Source organism: Scyliorhinus torazame, chromosome 4 (assembly GCF_047496885.1).
Source record: "Scyliorhinus torazame isolate Kashiwa2021f chromosome 4, sScyTor2.1, whole genome shotgun sequence".
NCBI lineage: Eukaryota > Metazoa > Chordata > Chondrichthyes > Carcharhiniformes > Scyliorhinidae > Scyliorhinus > Scyliorhinus torazame.
In genome coordinates this window covers 215,277,977-215,298,366 of record NC_092710.1, presented here as the reverse complement: position 1 = coordinate 215,298,366, position 20,390 = coordinate 215,277,977, and the positions used below count along the sequence as shown (strand labels likewise).

General features: G+C 46.6%; 1 protein-coding gene across 1 annotated transcript in view; it reads left to right on the top strand.

Moving 5' to 3' along the window:
• The window catches only part of rnf217 (ring finger protein 217), a 192,068-nt gene that overhangs the window by 96,215 nt on the left and 75,463 nt on the right, over positions 1–20,390 (top strand). The window contains exons 2-3 of the mRNA XM_072499277.1: positions 2,310–2,543; positions 7,629–7,793. Coding sequence (XP_072355378.1) covers positions 2,310–2,543; positions 7,629–7,793 — 399 coding nt within the window. The remainder of the gene's footprint in view (positions 1–2,309; positions 2,544–7,628; positions 7,794–20,390) is intronic.

Here is a 20,390-nt window from a genome sequence, read left to right as displayed (position 1 = left end):
TCCTGCAATGAATGTGAACTGCTCAGGAACCAACTGGTCCTTTGAAGTATTTTGATGTACTTGCCTACCATAGGGCTGCACATTCCGTGTTTGTTATTTTTGGAAATGTTTCCTCTTGTCTGTTCCTGAGCCTCTGAATTTAGTTTTACAATAGAAACTGGTTCTGAGCCACACGATTGTCTTTCTCTCTAAAATAGTGACTAACCTAATCTGTACTTCCAACATTCTCTACAATAATTTCTGGTTTCCAGCCTTTGTCATTTTTTTCTTTTAAAAAGGGCAATTTATTTTCACCAGATTTGAATGAAAAACAATTGTTTTATTTGTTAATGGTTTGTGGACATTGCTGACCAACATTTTTGCCCAAAACTAATTGCCTTAACAAGGCAGTGGTGAGCGGTCTTCGAGAACAGCTGTAGTCTGTGTGGTGAAGGTATTCCCGCAGCGCTGATAGGATGAGGGTCCGAGGGCTTTGACCCAGCTATATATTTCCAAATCAAGATGATGTATGATTTTGGAGGGGAACCTGCAGGTGGTGGTGTTCCCATGCTAACCTTTTAAGTGCTAGAAGTTGTGGTTTTGGGAGTGCTGTCGAAGAAACCTTGGGTTGCTGCAGTGCATCTTGTAGAAGGTATACAGTGCAGCCACAGCGCATTGGTAGTGGGAGAGATGGTGGATGGGGTGCCAGTCAAACGGGTTGCTATGCCCTTGATTTGATGAGCTTCAGGTTTTGGTGGAGCTGTGTGCCTTGTAGATGGTGAAAAGACTTTGGGAAGTTGAAGCTGATTCACCTTAAACACTTTCTGACCTGCTCTTACAGCCCCAGTATTTCTGCATTTGGGCTGTTTAAGTTTCTGGTTACTGGTGACCATGAGAATGTTGATAGGTGATTTAGTGATGTTAATACCATTGAACATTAAGGGGGGTTATTAGACTCTCTCTTGTTGGAGCTGGTCATTACATAACATTAATATGATTTACCACTCCTCAGCCTAAGCCAAAATGTTGTCCAGTCTTGCTACATGTGGGCATGGATCATTTCATTATCCGAGGAATTGCATTGGAAAAAGATTTGTAAATTTAATTGATAAATTATAATTTTATTATTTGATAAAATGCATACATTTGATTTAAAGTTGTCTTTCGTCACCCAGGGAATCATCATACTATAGTTTGAGACCATTGTCTGTTCAGTGACAAGTGTTAACTTTGTCATAGCTAACCTGAACTAAGTGTTCTTTTATGTATGCATTCACATGAACTCACCATCTGCATCAAAATGTATTTTAATGCTTAAAAGATTTGACAGGACGGTCAGCTCTTAATATTAAAAATGTTAAGAATGATGTTTAATGTGTTTGTCGACATGGATACCACTATTACACGTGAGAAAACCACCCACCAGGTACGCGGTACATACTCGTGCGACTCGGCCAACGTTGTCTACCTCATACGCTGCAGGAAAGGATGTCCCGAAGCGTGGTACATTGGCGAGACCATGCAGACGCTGCGACAACGAATGAACGGACATCGCGCAACAATCACCAGGCAGGAATGTTCCCTTCCAGTCGGGGAACACTTCAGCAGTCAAGGGCATTCAGCCTCTGATCTCCGGGTAAGCGTTCTCCAAGGCGGCCTTCAGGACCCGCGACAACGCAGAATCGCCGAGCAGAAACTTATAGCCAAGTTCCGCACACATGAGTGCGGCCTCAACCGGGACCTGGGATTCATGTCACATTACATTCATCCCCCACCATCCGGCCTGCGAAATCCTACCAACTGTCCTGGCTTGAGACAATTCACACCTCTTTAACCTGGGGTTACCCCATCTCTGGATCTGTAAAGATTTAATCACCTGCTAATGCTCGCATTCCAAGCATTGTTTGGCATCTTTGAATTTGTCTATATATGTGTTTCTGGAACAGACCTCTTCATTCACCTGAGGAAGGAGCAGCGCTCCGAAAGCTAGTGACATCGAAACAAACCTGTTGGACTTTAACCTGGTGTTGTAAGACTTGGTACTGTGCTCACCCCAGTCCAACGCCGGCATCTCCACATAATGTGTTTGTAGGCAGCCCATTTTAACAAGCTTTGCTTTGTGCTGGTTGCAGTCAAACTATAGCATGTCCTATTTTGCCTGTCATTATTCAAGTTGACTGACTTGTCACTTCATAATCAAGTTGATGCTGCAAGGATAAAATCATTAGCTATCACAAAATTGTGTAGTGTAACAGGCCTAGCATTTTTACCGCGCTAAGCTCTATGTTTATAAATCTGCCATTTCAAACCATTATCTTATCTGCATGCAGGTGCAGCTGGGAAGAGCAGAGATAAAATGTCCCATTACAGAATGCAGCAAATACCTGGAAGAAAGCACTATCATCTCCAATCTGCCTCGTGACGATATTGTCAAGTACAGTTACTTCCTGGAGCTCAGCAGGGTGGATTCAAGCACTAAACCATGTCCACAGTGCAAACATTTCACTACTTTCAGATGGAAGAGCAACATTCCAACCTCTACAAAATCAGAGAACAAGTTCAAAGTGAGCACCATTCTCTCAAATTCTGTCCTAGCTCTTTATAGGATTAGAATAAAGAGTTTAGTGATTAAATAGAGGAGATCTGCTGTAAATTGCTGGTAAGTTCAGCTGAAATCTTTGGCTAAACTATTTTGAGAATGAAGTTCAACTGAGGGGCAAAGCTTGATTTGATGTGTTCGAGGAGGGGTTCCTGCAGTTAGTGTTAAGAGCTGGATTCTAAAATCTAACACCTGAGTTTGAAACCATCAATTAATACTTGTCCATTTCCTTAGAAAGAATAGCAATGTTTGAGAAATGTTTAATGGTTTCCAGGATAAGTGTCTGGCGGATAAGTGGAAAAGCTGGGTGGAACTCAAATTTCTTCATTGAGTCAAATGGCTTCTATGGAGATATATACATGCTCGAGCGTATTGACTTCCTGACTGAAGCAACATTTTCACGTGGAGAAAACTGTTGCAAGTTTTAAAAAATAGTTTTCACTCCAGGCAAAATCCAAGAGGTGGATTTCCGGTTCAGCTTCAGATAGAGAAATCAAGATAAAGTACAATAATATGCAGGTTCAATAAGCTAAAAAGAACTCTGGTCAGACTTATTTATTACAAGGGAAATTACGTATTTTTTTGAACAAATATTTAATGTGGGAATTTAATGTGTTTTTCAACGGAAGGAAATGGCAATAAGTTAAACAAGTATGGAAGAGGTTTTAGGAACAAGTAGAGATCATTTGGCCAAAGAGCCAGGAGTCTCATCAGAAAGACAAGTCTTGTGGCTCTTGGGACCAGATTTTCAGAGTTGGATAAAGTCTGGAAGCCTCTAAGAATTTCAAGATTCCTAGTGCTGGCAATTTTCAGAATGTCAGATAAGGGTACAGGTAGCAAATTTCGCATCTTGCACTCCCAAATTGGCTGGGTCCATTGCGGGATCGGACATCTCGTCCACAAACATTGTAACACTCTCACATATTTTGTGGAGTTGGGCCAGCTTCTCAAAGTCACATGTCTCACAGCACCTCAGGATTCATGTACCCTAGTCAGGATGCTGCATCTTTATTGCAAATGTTTGTGGCTTGCACTAGACACAGTTGCAGATTGGCTTCCATCTTACTGGTTTATGCCTCCTTATATTGAAAAGTTGTGAAACTTGCATGAGTCGGTGATTTTTGGAGTTTGTGGGAGACCCACCAATATTCTGTATTAACAGATTTACATAAGTATTCATCTTCAATGAGTCTGGAAAGTGACACAGCGTCATATGGTATTGAGACATCTCTCTCCACAAATGCTGCCAGACCTGTTGTGTTTATCCAGGATTTTCTCATCTGCAGTATGACACATGTGCGTGCGCACATAAAACTTGCTGATACTCCTAGCAGTAAGTTGGAATGCCAACGGTGTGTCTTCCCCCCCACACACACACAATCGTCCTGGCCTAGGGATACTGGTCATAACCATAAAAGTCTACTGCTGCTCTGACTAATGGATTTAGCATAGATTATGCACCTGTTCAATTCAGTACACGCTGCACAATGCATTTATTGACTGAACCATTTGGAAAATTCTATAATCTACAAAAAGCTTGGGTGACCAAATAGGTGGAACACTTTGGGAATTAATTTCCCTGGCACTGCATTGATTTAACATGCTCATGTAAAATTGATACAGTTGTTCCCCAATTTAATTGAAATATGCACTAAAATAGCACACCAAAGAATACTGGATGTATGCATTAATCAGGAGAGTACCAGAGGAAATGAAGCCTCATTTACCAAGTAAGCATTTAAAATTTTTGAAATATAATTCTCATTGTTGATTTATAGGCCTAGATATCCCCCAATTGCTGCAATAATTTCCGATGGATCTAGACAAGGCCACCTCCTTCAACATCGCTCTCTCTCTCTCTCTCTCTCTATCTCCCCCCTCAATCCTTACAATTATGTGCACTGACTGCAAATTTCATCCCTTTACTGCTAGTTCTGCTGGCAGAGTTGGAGGGGCCTGAGATTTTTATTTTTATCAAGGCCTGTACAAGGCCAGCTGTAAGCCTGCACTGAAGTAGGTCTGCTCTAATAGCACTAAATTCCGTTCCCATTTTGGCAAATCTCTTTGGTAAAAGCTGCAAAGCCCATTTTCAAAATTCGAATTGCCCTAAGTAAGACTGGGAATTTGTTTATGTCGTGGAGCACATTTTGCCTGCTGATCACCAGCAAAGATGTGCCTAGACAAAAGGTTTTATTTAGTCTGCTCAATTTTGAGCATACAAATTTTAAAATCTAGTTGAAATAGTTATGTTACTGCATGCTGTTTGCTATATCAGTTGAGGATAATGCTGCTTATAATGTTTAAGAACTGTTAAATGATTGCTTGTCTAGTTCAGGCTTGCTCAGAATTGAAGTAAATGGAGTATTTCTGATGTGTAATGGCTAATGTGATAGTCCTTTGGAAAGTAGAGGGTCTCCAGCCAGTCCCAAGAACTATTACCTCCTCATCACCATTGTTTTTAAATGTCTATCCATTTTTCCAATAAAGGTTTCTGTGCTGTCTACTTTTACTGCCCTCTGTGCACCATCTATCTTAGATTTTGGCTTTTGGAATCTCAAAATATATTATTAATGCTTAGTTTACCTACTCTCCAGATTCTTTCTTTACTGTTGAAACAATATCCCCATCTGATCCTCTTCTCCAGAGTAAACAAACCCAATCTCTACAACATATTTTCATACCTTAGTTGGTATGAAGTATGATATAAAACGAGGTTCCAGAGGACTGGAGAATAGCCAGTGAAGTCCCCTTGTTTAAGAAGGGTAACTATATATATATATATATATATATATATATATATATGCGAGGTGATGCATTTTGGAAGACCAAATTCATGAGTGAATAATACAGTAAATGGCAGAACCGTTAGGAGCATTGACATACAGAGGGATCTGGACGTTCAGGTCCATAGTTCCATGAAAGTGGCAATGAAAGTGAATAAGGTGGTCAAGAAGGCATATGGCATGCTTGCCTTCATCGGCCGGGGCATTGAGTACAAGGGTTGGCAGGTCATGTTACAGTTGTATAAAACTTTAAGCCACATTTGGAATATTGCATGCAGTTCTGGTTGCCACACTACCAGAACGACATGGATGCTTTGGAGAGAATGCAAAGAAGGTTTATCAGGATTTTGCCTATCTGGAGGGTGTTAGCTATGAGGAGAGGTTGAATAAACTCGGATTATTTTCATTGAAAGGCGGAGGCTGAAGGTAGACCTGATTGAGGTCTACAAAATTACGAGAGATATAGAAAGGGTGAGTAGTCGGAAGCTTTATCCCAGGGTGGAAGGCTCGATTACAAGGAGGCACAAGTTCAAGGTGAGAGGGGGAAAGTTTTTCTCACAAGGTAGTGGGGCCTGGAATGCGTTGCCAGTGGGGGCAAGCACGATAGCAACATTAAAATGTATCTTGATGGACACATGAACGGGCGGGGAATGGAGGTATACTGATCGTTTGGGCAATAAGTAGTAGGTCTAAATAAGGAATCTGGATCGGGGCAGGCTTAGTGGGTCGAAGGACGTGCTCCTGTGCTGTAATGTTCTTTATTCTTTATGTATCCATTTGGTTCCTTTTTTCTTTATCGCCACCTAGACCAGGCTATCTTTGCTGTAGTATGACAACCAGAAATGGATGCAGTACGCCAGGTGCAGCCACTTACTGACATTTGTGCTCTATATTTCTGTCTGTGGTCCAAGATTTAGTTGGCTTTTCTCTGTGCACAACAGTTACTTTCATGTTTGCCCAGTGAGGTCCAGCTTTAATGCATTGTCAATTTGAAGCAGTGCTTCAGTGAACTATTTGGCCATGCCCCTCGATCTGTGTTCTAGACCCTAGAGCACTTTTGGTTGAAAGTGTAATTCTGTACACTGCACTTCCAAGTGGGAATGTCAGTGGTCCCAATGAGTAGCAACTCACCATTGACCTGTATCCATGTCACTACAGTTTCATTCACTATCATCTTTAAGTCAGTTTTAGTTTCCTTCAGAGGTTCGCCTTCTAATCCATGCCTTTCGAATTTGTGAACCAACTGGGGGTTCGTGGGACATCTTATCAAAAAACAACCAAAATGTAAGAAATTAAAGTAAGAAAACTGATCGCTGAGCTCATCTGCTATCCTATTACCTCAGCCCTTCCTTTCCTTCAGCAATCGCTGATCCTATTCTTAATTGTCGGTATGATCTCTAGTTCACTGCTGACCCAAACTTATTATTTTTAATTTTGTTGTCTAAGCTGATCCATTCCCCTTCTCACGCCTCATCACTGTGCTAATGAAATCATTCCCAATTCTGAGCATATAATTTTTTTAAAGTAAATTTCAGCTCCGGCGGGAAAAGCAGTGTGCTGCCCGCCAGCTCTACTGTTTGCTTTTTCCCACCATATATTTTGAACCCTAATTTTTTTTTTAAATGCTGGAGGCAGGTCCCACAATGTCAAGTTGATGTGGCAGGTTCTGAGTGTGCACTCGTCCCCGTCAGCAGCCCTGGCCTTCAATGGGCAGCTTTTCATAGGGCGCCCGATCATAAGAGGACAAGGTACCCACCCCCCCCCCCTCCCATGCCCCCAACCCCTTTGTGGAAAAAGAGCACCCCACCCCCTCCATGCACATGGGGGAACCCCATGCCTTCTTCTGTGTGCCCCCAACAGAGATAATTCAGCAGGTTCCCTTTTCACAAAGCATGTTGTAAACCCCATCGACATGACATCATGACATGATGTCTGTGGTGGGGGGGGGGGGGGGGGTGAAATACCAACGTCGGGGAGCACGACAGTGGGGAGGCCCAATAAGTACATGGTAATTTCCCCCATCATGCTTTCAAGTGTTTCAACTGATTTTTTTTTAAACTGTAAAAATCTCCTCCATGCAGACTTGTATCAAAGCCAGATTTAGAGGACATAAAAGAGCTTAATATATTCGTCTGAGCAGATTTGATGTTCATTTTAAAGTTCTTGCTTATAGGCCTGATTCTTCCTTGGGGAAACCTTTCAATAAAATTTCCATCTCCCTTCCTTAGTGTTATTGTTCTAATACATTTTGTGCCTTGATCTTGCAGATTCAGTGTCCAGTATGCCAATTTGTTTGGTGCTTTAAGTGCCACGCCCCTTGGCATGAAGGCTTAAACTGTAAAGACTACAGAAAGGGAGATAAGCTCTTACGTCACTGGGCCAGTGAGATTGAACATGGGCAAAGAAATGCTCAGAAATGCCCAAAATGCAAGGTGAGTTTCAAACTAGGCTGATTATCCATGTGTTGTATGACCTCTGTACAGAATATTGGATTACTTTTCAAATTGACTGTGCCCCATGATTTTGTAAAGTGAAGGAGTGATGTCATGGCCTGAGGTTTCTACATGGTAGTATTTTTTTTCTCAGCCCAACTGATCCAGAACATCACAATTTTATGTACAAATCGCACTCAGTGTAAATCAAGTTTCCACCATAGCACCATAGGATTCCTACAATGCAGAGGCAGGCCATTCGACCCGTCGAGTCAGTATTGACCCTCTGAAAGAGCAACGTACCTAACCTTTTTAAACCTATGGGGCAATTTAGCATGGCCAATCCACATCTTTGGACTGTGGGAGAAAACTGGAGAACCCGGAGGAAACCCATGCAGACACTGGGAGAACATGCAAACTCCACACAGGCAGTCACCCAAGGCCGGAATTGAATCTGGGTCCCTGGTGCTGTGAGGCCACTGTGCTGCCCACTAATCCGTTGCAGTATATAAAAGTTAAAACCACAAAATAGTTGACTGATAGACCATAATGTTCTATTCAAAGGAATTTGGGGATCTGTCTGCATGGACTGCAGCGGTTCAAGAAGGCTGCTCACCACCACCTTCTAAGGGCAATTTGAGATCCGCACTTAATGTTGGCCTAACCAGCGTTTCTCACATCCCATTAATGAATATGTTTTTTTTAAAAATGTATGACAAAGTTAACATGTTGGTATAGCAAGCAATTAGAAAGGCAATGAGTATGCGGGCTTTGCTGCAAGGGGTTCAGAGAACAAGAGTGAGGAAGCCTTAACTCCAATTTTGTAGGGCTTTGTAGAGAACACATTTGGAATACTATGTTCCGTTTTAGTGTCATTACCTGGAAATAATATGCTTGCTGTAGGCCTAGAGGATCTGTAATTAAGATTAACTTGATTGATTGCTGGGATGAGAGTGATATCCTATGAGAAGAGATCGAGTAGAGCAGACACCATTTCTCTGGAGTGCAGAAGAATGGGAAATTACTTCATTGAACCGCATAAAATTCTGAGGGACCTGGACAGGAATGATGCTGAGAGGCTGTTTCCTGTCTCTAGAGAATCTGGCACTAATGATCATAGTCCCATAATAAAAGTTTGCCGACTTCCCGTTGCGGCGATGCTCAGCTAAGCCGCACGTTTCGGCGGCTCCAGCTCTGACTGACTTTCGGGCTCTTTTTGAGAGCCCCAACGGGAAATTTTCACAACAAAACCCGGTGTGGGGTGAAACAACAGGGAGCCCCCCCCCCCCCAGTGTGAAAGAAAAAGATCGGCGGCGGTGGCCAGATCACGGAGGATCCTCGAGGGCAGCGGCAGAGGAAAGAAAGAAACAAGATGGCATCGGAGGGAGCCCAGGCGACATGGGGACCGGACCAGGATGAATTTCTCAGACGGAGTGTGGAGGTGTTAAAAAAGGAGGTGCTGGCCCCGATGTTACAGGCAATCGAGGGGCTTAAAGAGACACAAGAGGCCCAGGCGATAGAGCTCCGTATGGTGGAGCAGAAGGTAACTGATAACGAGGACGAGATCCTGGGCCTAGCGGTCAAAATGCAGACGCACGAGGCGCTTCATAAGAAGTGCATCGAGAGAATTGAAGTCCTGGAAAATAGATCAAGGAGAAAGAACCTCCGGATCCTGGGTCTCCCTGAGAGAGTGGAAGGAGCTGACGGCGGGGCTTATGCGAGCACGTGCTATGCTCGCTAATGGGAGCTGAGGCCCCCTCGGGCCCCTTGGAAGTGGAAGGGGCCCACCGGGTCCCCGCGAGGAGACCAAAGGCTGGAGAACCACCAAGGGCGATGGTCGTGCGATTTCACCGCTCCAACGACAGAGAGGTTGTTTTGAGCTGGGCCAAGAAGGTACGAAGTAGCAGATGGGAGAATGCGGTGATACGAGTGTATCAAGACTGGAGCGCGGAGGTGGCGAGAAGGAGGGCGAGTTTCAATCGAGCCAAGGAGGTGCTGCATAAGAAGAAAGTAAAGTTCGGGATGTTGCAGCCGGAGCGATTATGGGTCACGTACCAGGATAGACATTACTATTTTGAGACGTCGGAAGAAGCATGGACCTTCATCCAAAAAGAGAAACTGGACCAGACTGAGGGACTGATGTTGGAGGGGAAACGACAATGTTGATGTATAGAGATGTAAATTGGGGAAAGGGAGGTTCACTGTATCGGGATGGTCTTTGACGGGGGGGACATTGAGAAATGTGGGCGCCGGTGGGGGGGAAAAAGAGACACAGGCGGGGGATGGGGAATGGGAACGCGGCTGTAGGGGGAATTGCGCCATAGGGAGCGGGATGGTTCTAGGAAAGCGCGGGGGTTTTTCCCGCACCAGAGTGTGATGGCGGGAAGATAGGCGCAAGAAGGATGGTAGTTTCACACACGGGGGGGGGGAGGGGGGTCAAGGAGAGAGCGGGAGAAGCCGGGGTCAGTTGAAGTCAGCTGACTTTCGGAAGCAATATGGGGGGAGTAACCATGCTAGATGGGGGGGGTAACTGGGTTGCTGCTGCTGAGATCGAAAGGGAGCTGGTAAGAGAAAAGGTGGTCGGGGCGGGAATGTGCCGCCTGGGGGACGGGTGGGTGCGCGGGACCTGGATGTAGGACTGGCCCAGAGAGGGTGAGGGCTAGTCGACAGGGGAGGGGGGCGGGCAGCCCCCCAGTCCGGCTGATCACGTGGTACGTGAGAGGCCTAAATGGGCCGATTAAGAGAGCCCGAGTGTTCGCGCACTTAAAAGGACTGACGGTTAAAAGGACTGAAGGCAGACGTCGCCATGCTTCAAGAGACGCATCTGAAGGTGGCGGACCAGGTTAGGTTAAGGAAAGGATGAGTGGGACAGGTGTTCCACTCGGGGCTGGACGCAAAGAATAGAGGGGTGGCCATATTGGTGGGGAAACGGGTGTCGTTCGAGGCTAGGAACATTGTAGCGGACAGCGGTGGCAGATATGTGATGGTGAGTGGCAGACTGCAGGGAATGGAGGTCGTGTTGGTCAATGTACATGCCCCGAACTGGGATGATGCGGGATTTATGAAGCGGATACTGGGACGTATCCCTGACCTGGAGGTAGGAAACCTGGTAATGGCGGGGGACTTCAACACCGTGCTAGACCCAGGGTTAGATAGACCTAGATCCAGGACCGGAAGAAGGCTGGCAGCGGCCGAGGTGCTTAGGGGGTTTATGGACCAAATGGGGGGAGTGGACCCGTGGAGATTTGCTAGGCCGCTGGCCAAAGAGTTCTCCTTTTTCTCCCATGTCCATAAGGTATACTACCGGATAGATTTCTTCACTTTGGGAAGGTCACTGATTTCGAGGGTGGAAGCAACGGAGTACTCGGCCATAGCTGTTTCAGACCATGCCCCACATTGGGTGAATCTGGAACTAGGAGAGGAGAGGGAACAGCGCCCACTCTGGCGACTGGATGTGGGATTATTGGCGGATGAGGAAGTCTGCGGAAGGGTGCGGGGATGTATCGAAAGGTACCTGGAAACCAATGATGATGGGGAGGTCCGAGTGGGGGTAGTATGGCAGGCGCTGAAGTCGGTGGTCAGGGGAGAGTTGATCTCCATCAGGGCTCACAAGGGGAAAACAGAGGCCAAAGAGAGGGAAAGATTACTGGGGGAGATTTTGAGTGTGGATCGAAGATATGCGGAGGCCCCGGACGAAGGACTATATAGGGAGAGGCAAAGACTCCAGGCGGAGTTTGACCTGCTGACCACAGGGAAGGCAGAGGCACAGTGGAGGAAGGCACAGGGGATGAGATATGAATGTGGGGAAAAGGCGAGTCACCTGTTGGCCCACCAGTTTCGTAAGAGGACAGCGGCGAGGTAAATAGGGGGAGTTAGGGATGAAACGGGAACTACGGTGCGGAGAGCAGGGAAGGTAAATGAGGTGTTTAAGACCTTTTATGAGAGGTTATATAGGTCCCAACCCCCGGAGGGAAAAGAGGGGATGCAGCAGTTTCTGGACCAACTAAGGTTCCCAAGGGTGGAGGAGCAGGAGGTGGCAGGCCTGGGGGTGCCAATTGGGGTGGACGAGGTGACTAAAGGGCTGGGGAACATGCAGCCAGGGAAGGCCCCGGGACCTGACGGGTTCCCGGTGGAATTTTACAGGAAATACGTGGACTTGTTGGCCCCGCTGCTGGTAAGAACCTTTAACGAGGCCAGAGAAGGGGGGACTCTACCCCCGACAATGTCGGAGGCGACGATATCACTAATCCTGAAGCGAGATAAAGATCCGCTGCAATGCGGGTCTTATAGGCCTATCTCGCTCCTGAATGTGGACGCCAAGTTGTTGGCAAAAGTGCTGATAATGAGGATAGAGGATTGGGTCCCGGGGGTGGTGCACGAAGATCAGACAGGGTTAGTAAAGGGGAGACAATTTAATGTCAACGTACGACGGCTACTGGGGGTGATAATGATGCCCCCAGCAGAGGGGGAGGCGGAGATAGTGGCGGCAATGGATGCAGAAAAGGCATTTGATAGGGTAGAGTGGGAGGTGCTGAGGAGGTTTGGGTTCGGGGAGGGGTTTGTCAGCTGGGTTAAACGCCTCTATGGGGCCCCAATGGTAAGTGTAGTCACAAATCGGCAAAGATCGGGGTATTTTCGGTTACATAGGGGAACAAGACAGGGGTGCCCTCTGTCCCCATTACTGTTCGCGCTGGCAATTGAACCACTGGCCATAGCGCTGAGAGACTCCAGGAAATGGAGAGGGGTGGTTAGAGGGGGAGAGGAACACCAAGTGTCACTCTACGCAGGTGACCTACTGCTGTATGTGGCGGATCCAGTGGGGGGGGATGACAGAGGTTATGCAGATATTGAGGGAGTTTGGAGATTTCTCGGGATATAGGCTTAACATGGGAAAGAGTGAGCTTTTCGTGATACACCCTGGGGACCAGGGTAGAGGGATAGATGGCCTGCCGCTAAGGAGAGTGGAAAGAAACTTCCGACATCTGGGGATTCAGATAGCCAGGAGCTGGGGAACCTTACACACACAAACTCAATCTGACTCGGCTGGTGGAGCAAATGGAAGAGGATTTCAAAAGGTGGGATATGCTGCCGTTGTCGCTGGCGGGCAGAGTGCAGGCGATTAAGATGATGGTCCTCCCGAGGTTCCTATTTGTGTTTCAATGTCTCCCCATATTGATCACTAAGGCCTTTTTCAAGAAAATAGATAGGATTATCATGAGCTTCGTGTGGGCAGGGAAGGCCCCGAGGGTAAGGAGGGGGTTCCTGCCACGTAGCAGGGACAGAGGGGGCTGGCGTTGCCGAACTTGGGCGACTATTACTGTGCCGCCAATGTGGCGATGATCCGCAAGTGGATGATAGAGGGAGAGGGGGCGGCGTGGAAAAGGCTGGAGATGGCGTCCTGTAAAGGAACGAGCTTAAAAGCGCTGGTGACGGCGCCACTACCGCACTCCCCGAAAAGGTTTACCACAAACCCAGTGGTGGCAGCAACATTAAGTATCTGGGGGCAATGGAGGCGACAGAAGGGTGTATTGGGAGCCTCGGTGTGGTCCCCGATCAGGAACAACCATAGGTTTGTCCCAGGAAGGCTGGATGGAGGGTTCCAGAGCTGGCACCGGGCAGGAATTAGGAGAGTGGGGGACTTATTTATAGATGGGACGTTTGCGAGCTTGGGAGCGCTAGAGGAAAAGTATGAGCTGCCTCCAGGGAATATCTTTAGATATATGCAGGTGAGGGCATTCACAAGACAACAGGTGAGGGAATTCCCGCTGCTCCCGACACGGGGGGTCCAGGATAGAGTGATCTCGGGGGGGGGGGGGGGGGGGGGGGGGGTCGGGGGGGGCAAAGTGTCCGAAATATACCGGGAGATGAGAGAAGAGGGGGAGGAGCTGGTAGAAGAGCTGAAAGGAAAATGGGAAGAAGAGCTCGGGGAGGAGATTGAGGAGGGTTTGTGGGCTGATGCCCTAAGTAGGCTAAATTCCTCTTCCTCGTGTGCCAGGCTTAGCCTGATCCAATTTAAGGTGCTACATAGAGCACACACAACGGGAGCTAGATTGAGCAGGTCCTTCGGAGTGGAGGACAGGTGCAGGAGGTGCGGGGGAAGCCCGGTGAACCACACACACGTGTTTTGGTCGTGTCCAGCATTGGAGGAGTACTGGAGGGGAGTGGCAAGAGTAATCTCGAAGGTGGTGAAGGTCCGGGTCGCGCCAAGCTGGGGGTTAGCTATATTTGGGGTAGCGGATGAGCCGGGAGTGCAGGAGGCGAAAGAGGCCGATATTGTGGCCTTTGCGTCCCTGGTAGCCCGGCGAAGGATCTTACTCATGTGGAAGGAAGCGAAACCCCCCGGCGTGGAGGCCTGGATAAACGATATGGCAGGGTTCATAAAACTGGAACGCATGAAGTTTGCACTGAGGATCGGCTCAGGGGTTCTCCAGGCGGTGGCAACCGTTCATCGACTATCTAGCGGAACGTTAGGGGGAAAATAGATAGCCAGCAGCAGCAGCCCAGAAAGAGAAGGTGGGGGGGGGGTAAATTGTTTCTGTTCTAGATGGGGTGGAAGGGCGGGGGGGAGCACTATTTTGTGTTATTTTGTTTGTTCACTACTTTATTTAAATAATGTTATCTATTAGTTATCGTGTTACCGTTTTTTTGTTGATTTGTAAGGAGGAAAAATTGTGTTTGAAAACTTTAATAAAATATATATATTTTTTTTAAATAAAAGTTTGCCCATTTAGAACTGAGATGAGGAGAAAGTTCTTTACTCTGGTGGTTGTGAATGTTTGGAAATGTTTACCCCAGAAACAATACGAACTTTTGAGTTTGTTTCGGCATTCATTAAGATTATACATGAATGTCGACCGTAATTCAACTTTGCAATCCGATCCCCATTTCCCTCGATTCCCTTGGGAGTCCAAAAATCTCTTGATCTCATCCTTGAAAGTACTCTCTGACTGAGCTTTTGTAGCCCTCTGGGGTAGAGAACTTCAAAGGCTCGCAACCTCTGAGTGAAAAAAAATTCTCCTCATCTCTGTCTTACAGAGTCTACCTCTTATCCTGAGACTATGTCCACTAGCTTTCAACTCCACATCAGATAAAACAGCTTCTCAGCATACACCCTCAGAATATTATATTTAAATGTGATCACCTCTCAGTCTTCCAAACTCTACAGAGTGTAGTAGCCGCATGCTACTTAGTCTGTCCCATGAAAACCCCACTCATCTCCGGATCAATCTGTTTCACTAAGGTGAGTATATCTTAGATAGGATACGAGATCAACATTCAAGAAGGTTGACACCATCAGGACAAGCTTCCCCATTAATCAGAACCATCTTCAACATGCATGCAAGCATACACACGTGTGTAATACACACACACACACACACACACATACATACACACCAACCCGGTCAGCACCTCTAGCCTGCTCCACCAGTAAATAAGATCATGGCAGATCAGATAGTTACTCTGATTTTACGCCAGGGAGTAGCTTGTCCCTATCTACCCTGTCCAGCCCCAATATGACTATGAACATCTCTAACAGATCTATTCCTGGTGTTAGTCTGGTAAACCTTTTCTGACCTTCCAACGTATTTCCATCCTTCCTTAAATAAGGAGACCAATACTGTGTACAGTACTCCAGACATGGGCCCACTGGTGCCCTGTATAACTAGAGCATAAGCTCCCTACTTTTGTACTCGATTTCCCTTGCAATAAAGTATGACATTCTAATTGCTGTACCTGCATACTAGCCTTTTGCGATACATGCACTGAGACACCCAGATCCATCTGCACCACAAAGCTCTGCAAATTCACCATTTCGATAATATGCCTCTTATTCTTTCTGCCAAAATGGACAATTTCATTTTCCCAGGTCCACGACTCCCACAAGCGACTTCTTCCCGTTAACATTTCTCATCTCTACCCAAACCGTTTCCACATCCTGGTTTTCTGAACAAGTCATCCCTCTCTATTAGTTAATACTAAAATCGGGGCAGCACGGTGCCGCAGTGGGTTAGCACTGTGGCCTCACGGCGCTGAGGTCCCAGGTTCGATCCTGGCTCTGGGTCACTGCCCGTGTGGAGTTTGCACATTCTCCCTGTGTTTGCGTGGGTTTCGCCCCCACAACCCAAAAATGTGCAAGCTAGGTGGATTGGCCACGCTAAATTGCCCTTAATTGGTAAAAATGAATTGGGCACTCTGGTTTAAAAAATAAAGTTAATACCAAAATCAACTAACACCTTTTCCTCGCTTCCTGTCCTTCCGAAATGTTTTGGACCCTTTAATATTCAGTCCTAATCCATGTCCTCCTGAAGTCATATCTCTGTAATCAAATCGTTAATATGTACTCCTTGCCTCTACTCTTTGATTTACCACATCTTCCCAAATTTAATTCCTTGCCCCCATTACGTAGTTTAAAACCATGTCTACTTCCCTACTTAGGTGGCTCACACAGTCCCAGCATGATTCAGGTGTAGACCGTCCTAATGTTACAGATCCCATTCTCCCCACTATTAGTGGTAGTGCACCATGAACCGGAACCCACTACTCCCACACCAATCTTTGAACCATACATTCAACTCCCAATCTGATTTGTCCTATGCCAATTTGCACGTGGCTAAGCTAATAATCCAGAGATTATGACCAGTTGAGGTGCTGCTTAATTTATTGCCAAGCTCCTCATAGGAACATAGAAAATCGGAGCAGGAGAAGGTCATTCGGCCCTTCAAACCTTCTCCGCCATTCATTATGATCGTGGCTGATCATCCAACTCAATAGCCTAATCCCACTTTCTCCCCATATCCTTTGATTCCCTTCGCCCAAAGTGCTATATCTAACTGCTTTTTGAAACTATGCGCGAATTCCATAGGTATACTGACTATACAAAACCTTCACCTTTGTCCTCCCCATTTCGTTGATACCTGCATGGACTATGATCATACTGACTGTGAACCTCCTCCTTTGACCTGCCTATGTTGTTGATGCTTACATGGACTACGGTGAATGGGCCCTCTCCTTTCGTATCTACATGGACCATGATGAAATGGTCCCCCCCTCCCACTGCCAAGTTCCTTTCCAGCCCCGAGAAGATGTCCCAAAGCCTGGCACCAACCAGGCCTTACAGCAATCTGGACTCTTGCTCTTTGCTGCAGAGAACAGTGTCAATCCCTCTGACTATACTGTCCTTGTAACTCCCCTTACTTGAATGACTTACTATACCACAGTGTCATGGCCTGTTAGTTCATCCACCTTGCAGATTCCACTCTCATCCAAGCATGCTGAAAAAACCTCAAACCTGTTGGAAAATTGCAAGGACTGAGATTCCCGCCCTCTAGGCCCCCTTACCTGCCTCACTTGCAGCCACACCGTCTTGTCCCTGACCACTGACCAAATCAGAAGACCCTATTCGAAGGGGTGTGATCACCTCATGGAATAAAATGTCTTGGTAGTTTCCTTATGTGCCACAATCTGCAGCTCAGCCTGCAGCTCAATAACTCTAAGCCAAATTTCCTGCAGATGTGTTTGCCCTGGATCACACCAGTATCCAGAAGCTCCCACATCCTGCAATCGCAGTACATCACCTGCCCTGCCATTTCTCACGTATGTTAATTAATTAATAATTGCTAATTAATTTATCATTAATAAAGCCTGCACCATCCCAATAGATTTTGGCACTGCCAGAAATCTTTATAATACTGATAAAACTTAGTTTCTGATACTAGTTACTGATTTATCTGCTTTACTGCACCAATGTAGAAATCTAATACTGAAGGCTGAAGCGGAGTGGAAGAAAAATCTACTCTGCACACTTTACTTCTTGCAGTAAACCTTACCTAAAGCACCTGTTTCCCGAACTTTGCACCAAATTCTCACTTTAAAGCAAATTCCCAAATATACTCACCCAGTCGGTCTCTGTCTCACTCAGGCTGAAGACTCCCCTCACTGATTATCACGGTTTACTGCCACTCCCTATACCATAAGTGCACAGTGCCTGCGGTGTGTAGCATCTACAAGATGGTACACAATGAGATGGCACAGATTCTTGACCTTCAACGGCATTACCATCTCTAGGTTCCCTAACGTCAACATCTTGGGGGTTACCATTGACAGAAACTGAACTGGACCAACCATATAAATACTGTGACTACAAGAGCAGGTCAGAGGCTAGGAATCCTGTGATGAGTAACTCACTTCCTGACTCCCCAAAACCTGTCCACCACCTACAAGGCACAAGTCAGGAGTGTGATGGAATACTCTCCACCTGGCTGGATGAATGCAGCTCCAACTCGAGAAACGTGACACCATTGAGGACAAAAGAGACCACTCGATTGGCACCCCTTATACAGATATTCACTCCCACCACCAACCAACAGTGGCAGCATCATATAGCTTCTGAGATGTACTGCAGCAACTCGCCATGGTTCCTTAGGCAGCACCTTCCGAACCCATGACCACCACATCTAGAAGAGGGCAGCATGGGAACACCGCTACCTGGAAGTTCCCCTCCAAGTTACTTGCCATCCTGATTCGGAAATCTATTACTATTCATTCACTGTCGCTGGGTCAAAACCCTGCAACTTCTAACAGCACTGTGGGTGCAGCTGCACCCACATGGACTGCAGCAATTCAAGAAGGCAGCTCATCATTCGCTTCTCAAGGGCAATTAGGAATAAACAACAAATCATGGCCTAGCCAGCGAAGGCCATGTCCTGTAAATTCATTTTTTAAAAATGCACTGCAGTAACTCACCAAGGCTTCTTGTCAGCACCTTCCAAACCGCAAACTGTACCACCTAGAGGAACAAGGGCAGCAAGCACATAGGAAAATGACCACCTACAAGTTCCCCTCCAAGTAACAGCCATCCTGACAAGTAATCTGTATATTTGTTTCTTCATTGTCACCATGTCAAGATCTTGGAACTCCCTCCATGGCCCCATCATCTCAAGGGAAATTGGAAATGAACGACAAATGCTGGCCTTGCCAGTGGCCAAAAACATATATTAAAAAGAAAGAGTACTCCAGGTGTGTGTCATGATCTGCAAACATGCAACCAATGAACACTCAGAACAGGACACAACCAATGGACAGTCAGGACACTCAGGTGGCATCACCACAAGGGGGCATGACAAACACCATAAAAGGGATGAGGCACTCACACCCTGCATCTTTCCACAGACCGACATCTAGAGAGTTAGACAGAGTTGATCAGCTTCACACCCCAGCACGTGGCTTAGAACAAGCTGGTCCAGTTAGACTGAGTTACTACAGTTAGATTAGCAGAGAGTCGAACTCAATTGAGAACTGTGTTAATAGTTCAATAAACACGTTGACCTCATTTCAGAGTCTGGAGCATCCTTTAGTTAAGACTGCATCAAGTAGCAGCCTGTGTTATCTGAAGCAGCATACACAACATGATACCAGGAGTGACTGTTCAATCTATTTAGTTCAACTTAGCAAGATACATGACAACCAGCTACTGAATACAGGCACAATGGACAAGATTCAGACTCCTCATCAGCTCAGGACCACCGGCAATCTTAGTGCCAACTGGAGATCATTCAAGCAGAAATTTCAAATATACGTGGAAGCATCCGACCTCAATGGCGCGACCGATGCTCAGAAGATAGCTCTTCTACTCACCACTGCGAGTGACCATGCGATAGAGATCTTCAACTCCTTTCGCCTTTCCGAAGGGCAGGACAAACCAAACCATCCTGGACAAATTCGACAGCCACTGCGAGGTGGACACCAATGAAATCTTCGAGTGCTACATCTTCAAACAGAGGATGCAAGGTAAAGACGAATCCTTCAACTCCTATTTAACTAACCTGCTAGCGTAATGCTGCAACTTCGGTGATATCACTGACTCCATGACAGAGACCAAATCGTTTTTGGAGTCCACTCTGATCCTCTGCGAGAACAATTGTTGGAAATCAAGCACATGACCCTGCCAGTCGCGATTGAAATGTGTACTGTGCATGAGCACTCTAAAAATCGCTATTCACAGTACAAAACGGCAGGAAGTGAAAAACAAGCCTCCCACGAGGTGGGGAGTGTTCAGACCAACTTCCGGGTGCAGCGCCTCCACATTGACGAAAGCGGCCATTTCGCACGTTCTTCTCGGGGCCCGACGCATGCGCAATGCGATTGGGAACACGAAGCAGCCGAAAACCGCACTGCGCAGGTGCAGACGTCCGAGAAGCACACCGTGCATGCGCAACAACGCACTGAGCGTCATGACGTGTGCGAACTGTGGCACCACCCATTTTTTTTAAAACTGCCCTGCAGGAGGCAAACGCTGTTTAAACTGTGGGAAACCAAACCACTATGCAGCCCCGTGCAGATCTGCACCACCAGTCAGGAGCCAGTGCTCCCAATTCCGACAGCGGCGCATTAGAAGTGTGCAACACCAAATGCATGACTCTGATCCAGGCAGTGCGACGGATCCAGATGATGAATACCTTGACAACATTTACCGAGTGTACATTATTACGAAGTGCGAATACACCACACCGGACACATCGCGAGTCCAATCAATCCTGGCCATGGATTCCGAGGACGAATGGCATGCAGTGATGAAGGTCAACCACTGCCCCATCCAGT